We start from the raw sequence: 18,767 nt of genomic DNA, 5'->3' as shown, positions 1-18,767 counted from the left end.
CAGTCAATTCCAATAGCGATATTTTTAGCCATTCAGTATCTTTTCACTTCTAAGCCAGACCCAACCCTCTTGTGATCTGTGGCTCTATTGAATATATACCCTGAGATGTGGTAAAGGTCCATACGGGTAACCATTATGCCTTCACACAAACAAAGTCACAGGTGAAAGGTGTTGAGGGCATGCATGGAATAAAGTAGGCACATTATTTACTTTAAAGCTTTAAAGGCTAGGGAAACAGTGCTGGTAACACCAACAGCACGTCACATTAGGACGAATGACATTTTCTTGCCTCTTCTGTATTTTCCAATCTCCTCATCTTCTAATTTAAGCATTTCATTTCTGCACCGTTGTTTATGATGTGGTAATATGGGTTTCCCAAGGTAGTAAAATGTGCTTTCTGCGTGGGAGGAGCTAAAAACACAAAGTGCTCAGAAGCAGCGGTCTACATCACTGGGTAGTAACTCTCTCTCGCTCATAGCTTTAATAGCAAGTAGGAGTAGGAGGATAATACACAGATTATCACTCCTGTAGCACTCCTGTACATAAATATCTACAATTGTGATGCATTGGTAATAAGCAACATTAACAAATGTATGGATTAACTATAGTAAGTATCATGCTATGTGCACAAACTCTGCCACACTATTTGTAGCATTAGTGCTTGTGGACAAGGAGCAGGAGATAATCATTTAAACGGTTATAGTAGTACCTCTGTCCCAAACAGCTTCTCTTCTTCATTACAAATAGATTGGATATTAACTATACTAGACTTTCCACTGCCATCTGAAGACATAGTAATTCAGTTACGATAGAATAACACGTGTCAGTTAGGTTTGTTTGGGGTTTTTTTAAATCAAATAAAGCAAAACCAGCCAGAGAAAAAAAGTTTCCTTAGAAGTGGAAGCCAAATATTTAAATATTTGTTCTACCTTGGGCACCAGCCTCTGGCCATGGGAAAGCTTTCAGGACCAGTTTTTGACAACTATGAAATAATCTGTCACCGAGAGCAGCAGGCCTATGGAGGGCTAACGTTCATGCTTTTCTTTTAGCCCTCGATCTGGCTGTCAGTGACTGCTTGCGAATTTCTTTTCACTTGATTCAGCTAGCAGCAGCAGCAGTTTATTAACATGTGCATCTTGGTCTGCAATGAGGGGGGGGGGGGGGGGGGAGAAGAAGTGGAAGAAAATAAAGTTTACCTGCAAACGCTGAAGCGCAGATGACAAGCGCTCCGATCATCCAACCCGAGATCATTTTCTTTACCGACGCCGGGTCGACTCCGAGCCTCTCGATTAATTGCCGAGTTTTGTGCTGCCGATCTCCAGTGAGTGTGTCCTTCGAAATTCACTGCTATCCGCTTTTAGCAGCAAATCCTGCCCAGGTTTGCGGTGCCTCCGAAGAGCATACGAAAGGTCAGCAATCTCATGCTGTAACCGCGTCCCGCAAGTCCACTCCGATCTAGGGAGCTGGAAAGTACCGGAGCGCGTACGCAGAACAGCAAAACAAATCAAGGCGGCAGACGAGGCTGTGCCCCGCTCTGCTAATGCATTCGCCGTCGGCTGCTGTGCGGAAAGCCAGCGTCCACGGCTGCAACGCTGCAAAAACAACAACTGGGGCGAGCAGAGAGAGAGAGAGAGAGAAAGCATCGAGCAAAACGGAGCTGGAAGGGGCTGTGAGCGGCGTAACCGGGGCGGGGCGAGCAGGGCTGAGCAGAGAGGGCTTCGCCGGAGCTGCACGCCAGCCACTTCCCTCCCTCGCTGCTGCTGCTGGCTTCGCACTCCCTTCCACCCGCTTCATTGGGCACTTTTTTTTTTTTTTTTTGCTTTCTCTGCTGTGAACCGAGCGAGCTAAGCTGCCGCTCCCCTCTTTTATTGTTTTTTAACTACGGGGAGAGAATAGGTCTCTTCTCCACTGCTTCCAGTGGACAAGGCAGACCGGAGCCACTGGAAGAAAAGCTCCAGTGGCCTTTAGGGCATCATCCATCCAGTTTTCATCGGGGGGGGGGGGGAGGGAAATGGTGAAAAGTGAAGCTAAGTGTGCAAGATAAGTGTGTGTTCTAGGGGGTGGCGGGTCGAGCAGTTGTTCACAGCCCACGCGGATTTAATTCACAGGCATGCTCTGCCCTCTCGGTGCTGTTACCTCTATGCAAAACTAAGCAACTGGCAAACCCATAACCAAATTATTGCTGGCAACATTTTTAGGGGGTGAGAGTGGCCTGCCTGATAATACAGACAATAATATCCCACCTCAGCCATCTCTTCTCCAAGCTGAACAGCCCCAACCTCTTCAGCCTTTCCTCATAGGGGAGCTGCTCCATCCCCTTTATCGTTTTGGTTGCCCTTCTCTGTACCTTCGCCATCGCAACTTTTATCTTTTTTTGAGATGCCTCGACCAGAACTGTACACAGTACTCAAGATGCAGTCTCATCATGGAGCGATATAGAGGCATTATGACATTTTCCGTTTTTTTCACCATTCCCTTCCTAATAATTCCTAACATTATGTTTGCTTTTTTGACTGCTGCAGCACATTGAGCTGAGGATTTCAAAATATTAACCATGAGGACATCCAGATCCTTTACCTGAGTGGTAACTCCTAACATGGAATCACCATTATCCACATTTTTATTAACCCCTTTAATAAAATGTAGCAGATTGGTAAGGCAAGACTTCCCTTGTGTAAATTCATGCGGGCTGTATCTCATTAAACATGCCTTTATATATGTTCTGTGATCTTATTTTTTAGAATGATTTGTACAATCTTTCCTGGCAGTGAATCAGGCACACCAGTCTATAGTTTCCTGGATAACCCCTGGAGCCCTTTTTAAAGACTGTTGTCCCATTGGCCATCCTCCAATCTTCAGCTACAATGGGGTAGATTTTAAAACCCCTGCGTGCGTAAATCCTCCTGGATTTACGCGCGCAGGGCACTCATGCGCTGGTGCGCCTATTTTGCATAGGCTGCAGGCGTGCGCAAAGCCCCGGGACGCATGTAAGTCCCGGGGCGTGTCTGGAGCAGGGGGCGGGCCGGGAAGGCGGTCCCGAGTCCCCCGGCACTGTGGTCTGTGCCGGGGGATGCCGGGGTGGCGCGCGCAAGTTACGCCTGCTTCAAGCAGGCGTAACTTGCCCAACAAAGGTAAGGGGGGGGATGCAGAAGGAAAGTTTCCTCCAAGGCCGCTCCGAAATCGGAGGGAACGGAGGCAGGCTGCGCGGCTCGGCACGCGCAGGCTGCCGATTTTGCGCAGCCTTGCGCACTCCGACTCTGGATTTTATAAGATATGCACGGCTACACGCGTATCTTATAAAATCTGGTGAACTTTTGTTCGCGCCAGTGGCGCAAACAAAAGTATGCGCGCACGTATGTTTTAAAAATCTACCTCAGCAGAAGATTTTAATGATACGTTGCAAATTACTAGCCATAGATCTGCAATTTCATTTTTTAGTTCTTTCAGAACTCTGGGGTGTAAACCACCTGGTTCAGGTGATTTGCTACTCTTTGGTTTGTCAAGCTGCCCTATTACATCATCCAATTCACCAAGATTTATGTCAATTCTTTCGAATCATCACTATTAAATACCATTTCTGGCACAGGTATCTCCCCAACATCCTCTTCAATAAACACCAAAGCAAAGAATTCTTTTAGTCTTTCTGTTATGGCATTGTCTTCCCTAAGTGCTCTTTTAACCCCTTGATCATCTAATGGTATAACTGACTCCTTCATAGGCTTCCTATTGCAGATATATTTAAGAAATTCTCTTTTTGTCTGCCTTATCAATGTTTTACATCTAACTTGCCAATGCTTATGCTTTTTCCTATTTTCTTCAGTTAGAGATCCTTTTTCCATTTTTTGAAAGAAGTTTCTTTAGCTAAAATAGCCTCTTTCACCTCACCTTTTAACAATGTTGACAGTTGTTTGGCCTTCCTTCCGCCCTTTCTAATGCATGGAATACATCTGATCTGGGCTTCCAATATGTTATTTTCAAACAATGTCCACGCCTGATATAAACTCTTTACCTTTGTAGCTGCATCTTTTAGGATTTTTTTTCTATTTTTCTCACTTTATCAAAGTCTCCCTTTGGAATTGGATTTATTTAATGTCCTTCCTCTAGTCATTAACTGAAATTTGATTGCATTATGATCGCCGTAGCCAAGCAACCCCACTTCCATTACCTTTTACATCAAATCCTTATATCATTAAGAATTAGGTCTAAAACTGTTCCCCTCTCATCGGTTACTGGACCAGCTGCTCCATGAAGCAGTCATTTATTTAATTTAGAAAGTTTATGTCCCTAGCATGTCCTGATGTGACATTAACCCAATCAATATTGGGGTAATTGAAATCTCCCATTATTAATGTGCTGCCAAATTTGTTAGCTTCCCTAATTTCCTTTAGCATCTCATGGTTTGTCTGCTCATTTTGGCCAGGTGGATGGTAGTATACCTCTACCACTATACCCTACTAAAATTGGGTTTCAGCTGGGCAAATCTACTCATTTAAAGATTTGGCCCTTTAACTAGCCAAATTTGTGTGATTAAAATTGCAAGCCACACATTTTAGCTGGATTAAAAGGTTAGCTGGTTTAAAAGGTTAGCATGATATTTAGTGCTTACTGGCTAAATTTAGCCAGGTAACACCAGTCAAGCAAATGCCAGTCCTGAATCTACCCATTTTACATTTTGAACAAGTAGATTTAGCCAAATATTCAGTCACACAACTAGCTGGGAAAGTATGGATGAATTTCAGCATATAGAAATTAGATACATTTATTTGGCTTTGTTTCCAGCTCAGAGAATTTTTAATATTGTCCCCAAAGTTTTAATCTTTCCAAGCAGTACTAGAGGTCAATTGCTTAATTATTTTAAGATATATATATGTACTATATAAACATACAAGCCGTAAAGCCCGTTAAAACGGGCTACATCCCTCTGTCTCTCACCTCCCCCTCATTCTCTCTCCCCTCACTCTTCACCACCCCCCTCCCCCACCCACTCCTCTCCACCCTCCCTCTCCTCACTCAGTCCCCCCTCTCCCTCACTCCCTCCTCTCCCTCACTCCCTCCCACTCAGTCCCCCCTCTCCCTCCCACTCACTCAGTCCCCCTCTCCCTCCCTCCCACTCAGTCCCTCCCTTCACCCACCTCCATTTCCTCCCGGCGCCGTAAGCGCGACTTCCCGCAACCCTCACCCGGCTCCATTGACTCCTCCCGCTCCTGCCGGCAGATCTCGGGGGGGGGTGTCACTCCCGCCGCGCGGCAGTGACCCCCGCGAGATCTGCCGGCAGATCTGGGGAGGAGAAGTAGCGGCACCGCGCGCGCGCGGCGCCGCTGCTTCTCCTCCCGCTCCTGCCGGCAGATCTCGGGGGGGGGGGGCGCGGGAGTGACACCCCCCCCCCCCCGAGATCTGCCGGCAGATCTGGGGAGGAGAAGTAGCGGCACCGCGCGCGCGCGGCGCCGCTGCTTCTCCTCCCGCTCCTGCCGGCAGATCTCGGGGGGCGCGGGAGTGACACCCTCCCCCCCCCGAGATCTGCCGGCAGATCTGGGGAGGAGAAGCAGCGGCACCGCGCGCGCGCGGCGCCGCTGCTTCTCCTCCCGCTCCTGCGGCCCCACCGCCATTTTTTTTTTCCTGATCGACGTCCTTGCCCGCACATGCGCAGTAGAGCTGCGCTCTACTGCGCATTTGCGGGCCGTCGGTCACAGGCCATTTATAAGGTAGACAAGTAATTATTACTATCACTACTAACATGAATGCTGACCTAAAATGGGAATGTTGACTCAGAATCCAAATGATAACTTTGTAAACCGTTGTGATCTTATCTTGGAACGATGGAATATAAAACACCTAAATAAATAAATAAATAAATAAATAAATATAAAATAATTACATTTTTTTTTCTATCTTTGTCTGAGTTTCTCATCCTCATACTGCCTCGGTCTTTGCTGTGCTTTTATATTGCCTGCCTTAGCTTGATTGCTTTTGCTTATTCTCTTTTCCATTTTATCTTCTTTTTATGTCTTTTTTTCTCTCTCTGTCCCTTTGTAGCTCTTCTTCTGTTAGCGTCCAAGAAGACAGGGGTCACACTCGATCCTAGAGCTAAGTCCCTATATTACTGTCACAAAGTCTATTTAGGGCATGGATTCTCTGAAAAAGGGGAGGATAGACTTCCAGAGCCCAAGTCATGGGGGGAAACCTCTTCTCTTGCTGTTGAATATGTGTAGGTGAAGATTAAACAAGCTGGACACTGGCTGGGTGTTCAAAATTTAAACTTTATTGAAGACCTTCCAGTGTAACTAATTGGCACCAGACACTTAATTCTGGTTACATCCATGACCAAGGCATTCTTTTCAAAATGCAGCCCTGTCTGTGACTGGGTCCCCTCACTACTGTATCCTGAGAAATTCTTACTCTCCAGGGTATGGAATGATAAGTTCTAGGCGATTGGGGTTATCTTAGGTGTGGTGGGATCCCTTCCTCAACAGTACTTGAGGTCCAAAATTCCAGTCCTTTTTTTTTTTTTTTCCTCCAAGGGTTCAGACTCCAGTGGGGGGTCTTCAGTTGCATCCAAACTTCTTAATCCTGGTTCTCCTCTCAAAAATGGAAAATTTAGATCTTGCAGGCTGAAAAGATTGGGCAGCCAGGACAAGGGCAGCTTTTCTCCTTTCCACAATTACTGGGCAAGAAGGGTGGTTGGGAGCTTTCTCCCAACTCAAAAGGCAAAAACAAGGAATCTCTTGCAGCTAGCCACCACCGTCCTTCAATGGGCTGTAAGATGGGAACAGCAGGTCTTCTCGACCCCTCTCCTTCCTAAAGCAGGGCTTTTCCTCCCTGAGCTGGGACCAGAGATTCACAAAAGAAAAACTCCAAAAATGAATTTCCAGAAGAATAAATCACTTGCTTAAAAACATGAGGCAAAACCTTCCAGACAGGTTGTGAACTGGAAAAGTATATGCCTTTCCCCTTTCACTATGGCTCTGGCCATGGGGCCTAGAAATAGAGACTAGAGAACACCAAATAAACAAGTTGGACTCACAACAGACTCATAGAAGGTGCTATTGGGATATGGTACGCTCCTCTGTTAACTCCTAACCTGTATTCTAAGGTCTGTTTACTTTTCTCCTCTATTTGTCTGACAAGTTTCATCTCACTTTGCTCTACTCCTCTGCCTCTCTCTCTCTTCCCTCCATCACAACTTTTTCACATAGACCTGAGCTCCCCATCTCTTTCCACCTTCTCTCTTCCTCATCCTTCTCCATCTTCCTCTCTTATCCCATTCAGGCCCATATTTATGCATAGACAACATAGGCCGATGTATCCAGTGGAAAAATTTGAAAGCGTCATCCAATCCCCTACCTGGGAATTCTCAGTTTATTGCTCTAGTCCTTCCCCTTCAGGCAGCATGCAGGGAACAGAAGGGCTGGCGAAAGGAGCAGAGCAATTGTTTTCTGCTTTGCAGTGTCTGCTCCAACTTCACCTCCTGTTGGAGCAGACACTGCAGGCAGCATGTGAGGAGAAACAGGCGGGCAGGGGATGAAAAGGGAGCAGAACAATTGTTGTCTACTTTGTCAGCTGTAGCTTCACCTGTCTCTTCCTGTGTCAATAGGCAGCATGTGGGGAGAAACAGGAGTAGACACAACTCAACCGTGATTCCAGAACTTGGGACTCAGTCAGAAGTAGAGTGGGGGAGAAAGAAAGACACCCTATCAGGAAGCTGTGATTTATAGAGGAGGGAGAGAAAGAGTGCTGGGGTCAGGAAGGAGTGAAGAGGAAGAGTGCTAGGGTCATCCCTGGAGCAAAAAGGAAAGAAGAGAGAGAGAGAGTGTGGATTAGAGAATGTGGAAGATATGCACTCCCTCCCTGCTAATTCATATCAATCTCAGAGTTATCACAACTCCTAAATTCCCTGGTATGCTGATCCCATCATTGGCACCAGCCCAGAGCTTGAAGCATAACAGCAGGCATCCGGATGGGGCTGTGCAACTCCCCTCCAGTCCAGCCTGCTCACAGGCTCTGTGGCAAATCCTCCTCCCCAGACACAGATATACATATATGGGTTTCCTTAGTGACAGGAAGCTCCTGAGGAGATGGGGATGAGTCTGCCGCATGCCTGATCACAGATCCCATGCTAACATCTTTCCATTGCTGTCACAAGCTGGGTGGAGGATAGTTGGGGAGGGGAGGGGGGGGGGAGTGCTATGGGTTTGTGCACATGGGGATCATCTGTGCAGGGGTACCCCACAGGACCCTCCTGTTCCACCACCATTCTCCAGGGTCTCCCCTACCCCCTGCTGGGCACCAAAGTCTCAAATCCATCCCTGTCCCCTTTGCCACTTCTTAGCCCTCCATTTCTCTCTTTACCATTATTCAGCTTACTTGTCCCTCCTGCCAATTACCCACACTTAGCCCTCCAACCCCCACTCTCACTCCTCCCAGCTTTCACTCATCCTAACCCTCCAACTCTGTCACCACTTCCACTCTCTCTCCATCTTTACCTTCTAGCTGTCTCACTTCTGTCTCTCATCCCTCCCACTTCTCCATCTTTCTGTGTCACCTTTTCAGCTTTCTCTGTCTGCTCATCTTCCCATCTTCCAGTCTTTCTACTGCTTTTAAACTGAAAACGATCAGGAGAAGTTTTGAAGTCTAGTGGTGTTCAGAATGCACTAAAATGGCAGATTGTCTATTTTATTTCACAGACTCTCAAGTGATTTGCTGACATTGACCATATCCCAGGCGTTCCACTCTAGCCCTCTATGCCAAAACTCACAGGAGCTGAGTAGCTGCGTATAATTTCCACAACAAAGAATTCATGTTTAAGGGACTGAAAAATTCAGCTACCTTATCAGTCACCCTGGACGAACACTCAATGAAACACGACATCCATGGTTTTGGTTTGTTTTTGGTTTTTGCCTTCCCTAGGCATTGCTCTGCCACCATTCCCCCTATTTCATTATGGTTATGGTCAGTCCCGGGGGGGGCAGCCTGGCCCTTGTCTCAGAGCCCCTACTGCACATAGGAGGCTGATACCACCAAGGTCTTCCTTGGCCCCATTACTACGAAACTCTGCTCCCCCGCAATAGGATGTGGAGCTGTACTATGTAACATAGTTGATGAGAGTAGAAATGGAGCAAGTGAGCCATAATGGGGCAAATGGTGGGAGAGTGCAACCTAGGTCTGCCATAACATTTTGTAATCCTAGAAACTTTGCTGCCCTCATAATTCGGTTGGCCTGGCATAAGCCTGCATCCAAGATCTTTTCTAATGTCGCCAGATAGTCCAAAATGGAATTCAAGACTCAGATTTGTTATATACTTAGGAAAAAAAAACCCAACCATTGGAAAACAGAGCCTTTTGTAGAGCATGTGTTAAATACTGCCATGAATATGTAGATCATAGTACTGTCTTGCCAGTAGTTCTTTACATAGCTACATTCATTGGAAAACAAACTGTCTTCAGATTACTATTTTATGGTATTGAATTGAAATATTTTGTATGATATGAAATAAATCTGAAAAACCCTCTGAAAATACTTGAAAAAGCAATTTCATTTTAATTAAACCCAGAAAACTACTTATGGCAAATATAAGGCTAATATGGCCAGTGGTGTATTACTGATTTAAAACATTTCAAAAAGATCTCAAACTGCAGTGTATGAAGAAAGTAAACCATCGAACAATATTTAAAGTTATCAAACCCAGCTGTCAATGTGGTTACTAAGCTTGCTGCACTGGAAATAAATTAGAGACTAATGTATATTTTACCTGATAATATTCCACACTGAGCATCTTGTAACTGATTCAGTTCCAAGGTTAATTTTAAATGAGCAAGGAAATTGCAGCCTTGAAAAGAAAGTGAAAAAAACCCCATATTTCTGCTTTTGTCTCTCCCGGGATATCTGGGCTTTCTGATTTCTTATGGCTTCCTCTTAAGTCAGCTCTAGTCTCCATTCCCCTATTTTTCTTGCCTGCCCCTTTCGTCAGCACTGACGGCTTGGCCTGTTCACAGGCCCTACTGGGATTTGGTTTTACTGCTGCGCAGAACTCTGATAAATATATCAGACCAAACCGTTGGGGCCCGATGGACTAAAGCATTTTTCCAAATTTGTGTCTTTGGGAAAAATGCCTAGTACACAGTTCTCTAATTAGTGCCAGCAGCGTTCAGTGCCGCTGAGGTAGTAAAGAATCTAGCAGCAGTATGGAAGGAAGAATCAAATAAATTGCTCAGTTACAGAACAACATCTAAGAGTCAGCTATCACTTACCTGACCCCCCCTCACCTTCTGGTCTTCCCCAAAATATGAGATGGATTGCTCTTGTTGTCCTGGGGGAATTCTGTGCACAAAAATTTAAAATTGTACAAACGTCTGCATACTTTATAATTGGTCAAAATAACACAATATACATCACAGTCTTTGAGTAATAAATGTAAAATGTAATACGGAAAATTATTACTCGAAGATGCAGAGTTTTAAACATTTTGAGCAGAGTTCCCCTAGAAACACACTGTAGGAGGGTCCCTTCCACCTCTCTCCCTACTCCCTTGGCTCCTCTCACTCTGCCCTTTCAAGCCCCAGTTCCTCCGCCCTCCACTATCTCTCCCCTCCTTCTCCAGGCTCAACTCCTTCCATTCTATTTCCACCCCCCAGCCCTCCATGCCCAGAATTTGACCCCTTTCTCATACAGCCCCTCGCACAGGCTCCTTCTGTCCCTCTTGCATGTGTGCACACACACCTTCATACAGGCTCCCTCTCACTCTTACACACAAATATATACAAACCCCCTCACGTGTACTCTGTGTCCTTCTCACTCACACACTCTCTCATGGGCTCCCCTCTGACCTCCTCTCTCACATCACACACACACACATCCTATCATACTGTTATTGTTTGTAAGGTTTTGAGTGGACCCTTGGACACTGTGGCTGCTGGCTATGCCCACGGGGGGGAAGACCCATGAGGGGCTACAGGTCAGGCTCAGCTTAGGACACACAACACAGATAGATCTTTTATTAACAGTATTGAGGAGCCACCAGAGGTGGCAGTAGTGAGCAGAGATGAAGCCCAGCTGGGCTTTGAGGAATAGCTGTTCCAGTGCCCCCTCAATGGCTGTGCTGTAGTGAAGAGAAACTGAGATAGTGAGTACAATGAAGTATGTGCAGGGTTCTAGAATAGAGCCTCGTTGGTTGAGTACTCACACAGCGGTTTCTCTCGGTAGGAAACACAGGAGCTGGAATAGAGGTAGGCCCTCGAGGAGCGAGTGCCTGGTTCCAGGGAACAACTCTGAGAGAAGTAGATGGAATCTCACTGATGGTGTAGACAGCGTTATCTTCCAGGCAGAAGTGAAGTCCAGGCAGTGAGTCCTGGAACATGGGCCCTCGAGGAGCAAGTACCGGTTCCAGACAGCAACCTGAAAGAGAAGAGAGAGGCCCTCGAGGCGTGGGTACCCCGAATAGAGTAAGTCCAATAATGGAGAGGCAGAGTAGCTAAGTACGGAGAGCGAATCCCAACCGTATGGAGTATCCTTGCTAACTCGATTAGCTAGCAATAGTGTAGGCCTTTTATATCCAGGATGCGTGATGTCATCACAGAGGGACGCCCCTGAGGTTCGCGCCAAAGAAAGTATTTGAAGCAGGGCTGCGCAGCACGCGCGCCCTAAGGCAGCTGGACAGCATGGCGGGAGGCAGCGCCCAAGCCGGACCGGGGTCGCTGGAGAGGATGGCAGGCAGACGCCACGGCAGACGTCCGTCAACTGCAGGAGGAATCACCAGAGAGGTAAGGAGGGCGGAGTGGAGACGTCGGGCAGTGACAGTCGTAACACATTCAGGCTCCTTATCTCTCCTGTACATACACACCCCCTCACACAGACTCTCTCTCTCTGGTGCACACATGTACACACACCATCACACAGGCTCCCTTTCTCTGGCGCACAAGCCCTCACACAGGTTACCTCTCTCTCTGTCTCACACACACACACACAACACACAGCTTCACATAGGCTCCCTCTCTCACACACAAACATGCACCCACAATCCCTCCCTCACACACACTCTCATGCATACATACAGGCTCCCAATCCCTCACATACCTTCATAATCTCTCCTTACATACAGACCCCCTCACACAGGCTCCCTCCCGCTCTCTCTCGCACTCATACACACACGCACACTTCCTGTCTCTCACACAGGCTCACAAGCTTTCTTGCCTCTCATGGTGGGCCTTCTCTTGTCTTCTTTGGCTGCAGATGGGATGGGCTCTGCCTTTAGCCACCGGGCCTGCTGATCATTGCCGCAAGTGGGATGGGCTACACTAGTGGTGCACCGGGCTTGTCTGTTCTTCAATTGCATGAGAGTTGGGCTTCACTCGTGGCCCACAGGACCTTTCTCCCAAATTCTGCACAAAAACTGTAAATTCTGTGCAGGAGGGGACCTGTGCAAATTCTGTGCTGCGCAGAATCCCCCCAGAAGCAGAAGATGTGTTGAATCCATCTTGCTTTGCTCATTTCATCTGGTAGCTTCATCTTGTTGTAACTATAGTAGTGTTGTACTCTAAATTTCACATCTATATTTTTTTGGCACTGGTGATAGAGAGGTTTTCCATATTCTTAACTGTAGATCTTGTAAGACCTTATGAATTGGTACAGCCTTAATCTGTTTAGGAGTTGGAATATACTTTTTAGTATTCCTTGGAGATATTCCTGTTGGCTGGTTTCCTCCTATAATTTGAAAGGAATGGTTTCAGCCATCTTTTGTACAAAACCTGTATATGATAGATCTTCTATGGATATAGTGCTTCTTGCAGGTTCAGGCAATGGGTCGAAAGGAAATTCTGGTGCTGGCTGAAAAGACCCATAAGAATATGATGAACAGGCATGAAATGATTTATCCAAACCCAAAAGACTTAGGTGATGACATTTCCTTTGAGAAAATAGATTGAGATGATGCCTCCCTTGGATAAATTTACTGGGCCCAACATTGAAAGCTGGCCTTTTAAGTAACTTAGCAGGAAATGACTTATTTGGCTAATTTACAAGGAATATTCAGTGGCCCATGCCACTGAATATCTTCATACAAGCCACTACTTGGCCGGTTAAGTTATATCCAGCTAAGTTAAACTTGCTCGTTGGCAGGTATAACTTACCCACATAACTTATCCGGCTAAGGCTAAATGTTGCTACTTAGCCGGATAACTTATCTGACTAAGTAGTTCCTCCCTGATCCCCTCACTGCCAGACAATTATCTAGCTGGCTATGAAATAGCTGGATAAGTGACTTATCCGGCTATCTAGCAGCCACTGATAATCAGCAGCCCGCTAAATGCGCTTTCCTTATCGGGCCTACTGTATTTTGGATTTCTGTTCCTTTGCCAATTTTTCTAAAATAGGTTCTGATTTTTACAGGCCAGCAGTAATAGAAGGAACATTGCTTGCATGCTTTGCCACAAAATCGGACCATAGCTTTTGTACAATTGAATGGCATTCTGCTATTGATGGTAATGGCAAGAAAGGAGATGCTATTTTAGCCAAAGAATCAGATTCTGGCAGCGGAATGGTAGAAAATTCCCTATCCTTAGAAGATTTTTCATACAGAGGGAATGCTTGGTGCTGACACAGTTTTCGTGCCATGGTGAATCCATGCCAGTGACATGATGGTGCCTTTGGAGTGGTCAGCACCATGGACCTTATGTGCCTTGACCCTCAGCACCAATCATGAAGATGATGCAGAGTGCATCAGTGTTGACGGTGCCATTGGTTTGTCTGCATTGATAGTCTGATAGCTCCAGGCTTCAAGTGGCCTGTCTTCATCATGTCACCTTTTTGGTCCTGGCTCAAAGTTTGAAGGGGATGCTATTGTGGCATCATATTGTTGGGGTGATTTATTTTCCCCTTTTGGGTTCGGATCTGTGTGGTTCTGGTCCTTTATGGGTTTTCTTTTTGCTTTCAGTAGGTGAGGATAGCTTATATTGGAGTTTCATCTCCTTATAAGTCCAGGCTCTCAGACATCTATCTGTAGGGATTGATTAATTTTATTTATTTAAAAATTCTTATTAACCAACCTCCCTAAAGAAAAGGATTACTAATAAGGCCCTTTGACCTCACCTCAATTGCCTTCTTGAAAAATACCATGCTAATATTTTGCCATAATCTTTTATATTGAAAAATATTGTAACAAAAATGTAATAACGTACACATGTCAATGGTCATAGTTCCCCAACTAATTTCCAATCCCCATCCTACCACCACCACCATTTAATTGCCTCTTTCCCCTGTATCCTTTTTTCAGGTGAGCTGTAAAACTGTAATATTGTGTAGAATTATACTCCACTAGGCTCTGGACTCACATGGTTGTCACTAGATTGAAATCTCTTTTGTGCTGCAAGAGGAAGAGCTGCAATGAATGCCCTTCAGATAATATACAACTTTTTCATATAGAAAGTGGGCTTAAGTGGTATGGATTTATATTCCATGCAAAGCAAGTCCACCATCCTGAGTTTCCAAGCAGTCAAGTTTGGGGGTTCTGGATGAAGCCAATTATATTGTATGCAGTTCTTTGCAAAAAAGCAGCTTTTGTACAGAAATAGAAAGGAGAGTCTACCAACATCCATATTTGGAGAGTCTCTCCCCAATAAGCACAACTCAGGTGACATAGAAATACAAGTGCCCATAAGCACAGATATATTTTGTATAATTATACCCCAAAAAGAATGAACCTGCGCACACTCCCATAACCCATGATACCATTGGAAAGTTCACATTTCAAACAACTTGTTGTATTTGATATTCCCATTCTCATAGCTCTATAGAGAGAAACAATCATTCTATGAAACACCCTCAGCTGCCTTTCTTGAAAAAGAACATTATCCATACCATTATAAAGGATTTCATTGCATAAATACATATCATCCTCAGAAATATCTATTTTAAGGTCCGCACTCCACACTCGCTAGCGATTTTAAGATAGGATAAGGTGATGCTGAGTGGATAAACTTGTATAAAACAGATAGTGAATATTTACCTTTTGCAAACTGATGGATAAGCTTCTAGAATATACCAGATGTACATTGTGAGGTTTTTAAATCACAAGTAGTATCTATACAGCTTTTAATCTGATAATATGCCAAGTAATCCCTCCTTGTGAGACCCAAACGGTCCATACAGTAATCAAGAGTATACTCATTTGTCCTTAAGATCAATAAAATCCAGAAAAATATCATGGCCTGACTGATGTAATTTCTTATAGATGGTATATTCATCCCCTAGCACAAACAGCCTGATGCAATACAGTGGACCCAGCCTAGAGCACAGATTTGGTAGGATGCAGAGTTTGGATGCACTAAACTAGTACCCAATGCAATAAGGAGATTAGCGCATCCAAAATGCGCGCCCAAACAAAGAAGGAGCCAATGTGCTCATCACATGTAATTCCATGTGGTTAAGCCTATTAGCTATTCCCCCCCCCCCCCTCCCCCCGATGCAGAAAATCGCTAGGCACCCACTGCACACTATTTAACACAGAAAACTTAAATCCAGCCTCGGAGTTGGCGTTAAGTCAATCCGTGGATCAAGAGCTCAGGAGAAATTTAAAAAGTACTGTCCTCTCTGGTTCCTCCTATTTAGTATGGTTGCGATACTTAAATCTACTGCTTGTGGTATTTAAGAATAATGATATAATAATGCCATGGCTTGATGAAAAAAAAATTCTAGATGCACAATATACACACACGATATACGCACTCCAAGCCGATTTCACCCCTTGCTGTTGTGCATGTATATCGTACATCCAGAATTTTTTTTTCCCATCAAGCCATTGTATTATATGACCTGAACCAGGATAAAACGGATGCTTGTGTTGAGCGCTCGTTGCAATTTGATGCATTTGAGCGCTAGGGAGGAACAATTCTTCCCTAACGCGTCCTTTTTACTGCAGCAGCTCATTTAAATATTGCATCGGGCGTCCAGGAGATGTAGCTGGTCACATCTTATTGCACTGGCCTGAAAGTGAGGGTTACTCAGAAATGGTAAGAGAAATGTAACATCCCATGGCACTCCCATCTTTTCCCGTAAGGATTTCCAAGCACGTCGAATTGCCTGAAAGGCAACAAAGTGAGAAATCCTCTCTGGTAATTCATCTCCATGAGCATGGAGAATAAAGCTCAAACTTAAGTGAAGCTGCTATTTGCCGTTCCAAGCGTAAGTCTGAGAATATAGATCCATCCACTATCCAATCCCCCAAATATCAGATATGCAGTGTAGAACTGAAAATGAGGGAATCCTAGGCTTCCTTCTTCTTTGGGTGCCATAAACCTTGCCATATCTATCCGTGCTTTTTTCTTTGCCCTAAAAATGTAGTACATGCCTAGAGTATCACTTTGATCTCCCTGTGGTGCATTATCGCAGGTATCATTTGGAGAACATACAATAGTTTTTGCAACAGGGTCATCTTAATTAAAGCTATTATCCCTGTTAGGGACACTGGAAAGTTTAGCCAACTCTGCAGCGTAAAATGAAATTCTTGTATAACTGGTAAGACTTTTAATGAATACCACTGGGATGGATCTTTAGGAGTGCAAAGACCCAAATATTTCAGAGTCTCCCCCACCCATTTTAGTGCAAACTGGTCCCAAGTAGATGCAAGGAGTCCAGTTAGGTCTAGTGCTTCAGATTTATCTAGACTGATAACCATTCTAATTTTTTTCTCAAATATTCTGACCTCATGCCTCTCATTGCAAGAAACACTAAAACTAAAATCTTGAAATGAATTCATGCTTTTATTGGAAACCAATGAAGCAAAAACAAATAGGAGAAGTGGAAGTTCTGTGGGACGCTCCTGTAATCAAGTAAACCACCATATTCTGGACCACCTGCAGCCTATGCAGGAGTCTTTCAGGAAGGCCTATGCACAGACCTTTGCAGTAGTCCAGATCAGAAATGACTAAAGCCTGAAATACTTTTTTAAAACTGAAGTTTCCAAAAAAGGACAGAGTCTCTTAAATAGTTTTAATTTATAATAAAGCATATGGTTTTCTCCTGTATACCCTTTCACAGTCTTCAATTAAGAAAGAACCTCTAATCTATTCAAACCTAATGGCACAATAATTTGCAGTGAGCAGAAAAGGATGTGTTTCAAAATAAATCCACATGTACATGTTCCTGAATCCAATCTTCACCTTGTTCCTGGTTCCAAGTCTTCATCCTGTCTAGAGTCTTCAAAGTTTTCATTGCTGGTTCAAGTCTTCGGAAGTCCTTCCTAGTTCCGAGTTCCTGAGTCCGAGTTCCTGAGTCCTGTCCCTGGTCTTCGGAGTTCTTGTTCCAAGTCTTTGATTCCAATGCCTGCGCTGCTATTGGCATAGTCCACGGCCAGCCCCGGGGTTATGTAGGGCGCGTAGTGACGCCGGACTCTCTCAGAGCCTTCATCACGTCCTGAGCCTTTGTCTTGTTCCAAGTCCCAAGCCCTATAACTCAAGATCTACAGAGTTGCTCCTCATCTGGAGAAACAGTAAAGTTACAAGGATAACAAGCCCACGCATGCTGCGGTCTCCATTTTTAAAATTTGGAGTTACATGCGTAAGTCTTGGCCCCCGCCCAGGAATGCCCATTCCCTACGCCCTTTCCCTCCCCTTACTCCTCAGGCACACACAGATGCATACATGTGTATTTTGCGGCTTTCTAAAATCCGCATTGCTCGCGTGTGGCCCGCCTGCATGCTATGTGGACATTTTTGGGCAAGCAGCGCTTTTAAAATCAAGCCGTGATAGTACATTTTTACCCAGAGGGTTTACACCAATAATCAAAGCAAAATTACCCACATAATGCTTTGATTATTACTGTCCTGGGAAAAAGTACCCACAGAGATTTTATGTCAGTTTTTTCCCTTGAAAATAATGCACATAGATATGAAAATTACATATATGCATGTTATTTCCCTCCCCCAACCTAAATACACCCTCAGAAATGCCTCCTGATCATATGGATCAGATTACTCACTTTCAGGCTGATACAGAAAAACGCGCGGGAGAGCCGGCGAGCGCCCGCTTTCCCGGCGCGAGCACAGGCCACTGTCCTGGGCGCGCGATTCAGGAGGGTGACCTATGCAAATTAGGGCTCGCGGTAAAAGGAGGCACTAGGGGCACTAGCGCGTCCCTAGCACCTCCTTTTTGACAGGAGCGGCGGCTGTCAGCAAGTTTGACAGCCGACGCTCAATTTTGCCGGCGTCGGTTCTCAAACCCGCTAACAGCCACGGGTTCGGAAAATAGACGCCAGCATAATTGAGCGTCCGTCTTCCGACCCACGGGCCACGAGCCGATTTAAAATTTTTTTTTTAATTTAACATTTTTTTTAAATTTTGGGGCCTCCGACTTAATATCGCTATGATATTAAGTCAGAGGGTGTACAGAAAAGCGCGGGAATGTCTAATAGGGCCATCAACATGCATTTGCATGTTGCGGGCGCTATTGGTTTCAGGGGGATTGGCCGCGCGTTTTCGATGCGCTATTACCCCTTACTGAATAAGGGGTAATACAGCTTTACCCCTTACTGAATAAGGGGTAAAGCTAGCGCGTCGAAAACGCGCTGCCAAACCCGGGCTAACTGTACTGTATTGGCCCGTATGTAGGACAATGTGCATAATTTTTCCCACATTGAGGGTAGGCAGTTTTCAAAATAGCCCATTTTGAGGGGTAAAACTGTTTTATTTGCAGAAATGGCTTTGAAAATTGCCCTCCTAGTAATTTACGGATAAATGTAACAAATGATGTGCAAAAGCTTTATAAAATTAACCATCCTGATCTTT

General features: G+C 45.1%; 1 protein-coding gene across 1 annotated transcript in view; it reads right to left on the bottom strand.

The window, feature by feature from the left end:
- The window catches only part of TGFBR3 (transforming growth factor beta receptor 3), a 260,301-nt gene extending 258,524 nt beyond the window's left edge, over nucleotides 1-1,777 (bottom strand). The window contains 1 exon segment of the mRNA XM_029617812.1: nucleotides 1,197-1,777. Within this exon segment, the coding sequence (XP_029473672.1) occupies nucleotides 1,197-1,251 (55 nt within the window). The 5' untranslated portion in view covers nucleotides 1,252-1,777.
- Between the last annotated feature and the right edge of the window lie 16,990 nt (nucleotides 1,778-18,767).

Source organism: Rhinatrema bivittatum, chromosome 10, assembly GCF_901001135.1.
Source record: "Rhinatrema bivittatum chromosome 10, aRhiBiv1.1, whole genome shotgun sequence".
NCBI classification, from domain to species: domain Eukaryota; kingdom Metazoa; phylum Chordata; class Amphibia; order Gymnophiona; family Rhinatrematidae; genus Rhinatrema; species Rhinatrema bivittatum.
The sequence above is the reverse complement of the archived record's forward strand: the minus strand, read 5'-3'. Positions and strand labels throughout refer to the sequence as shown.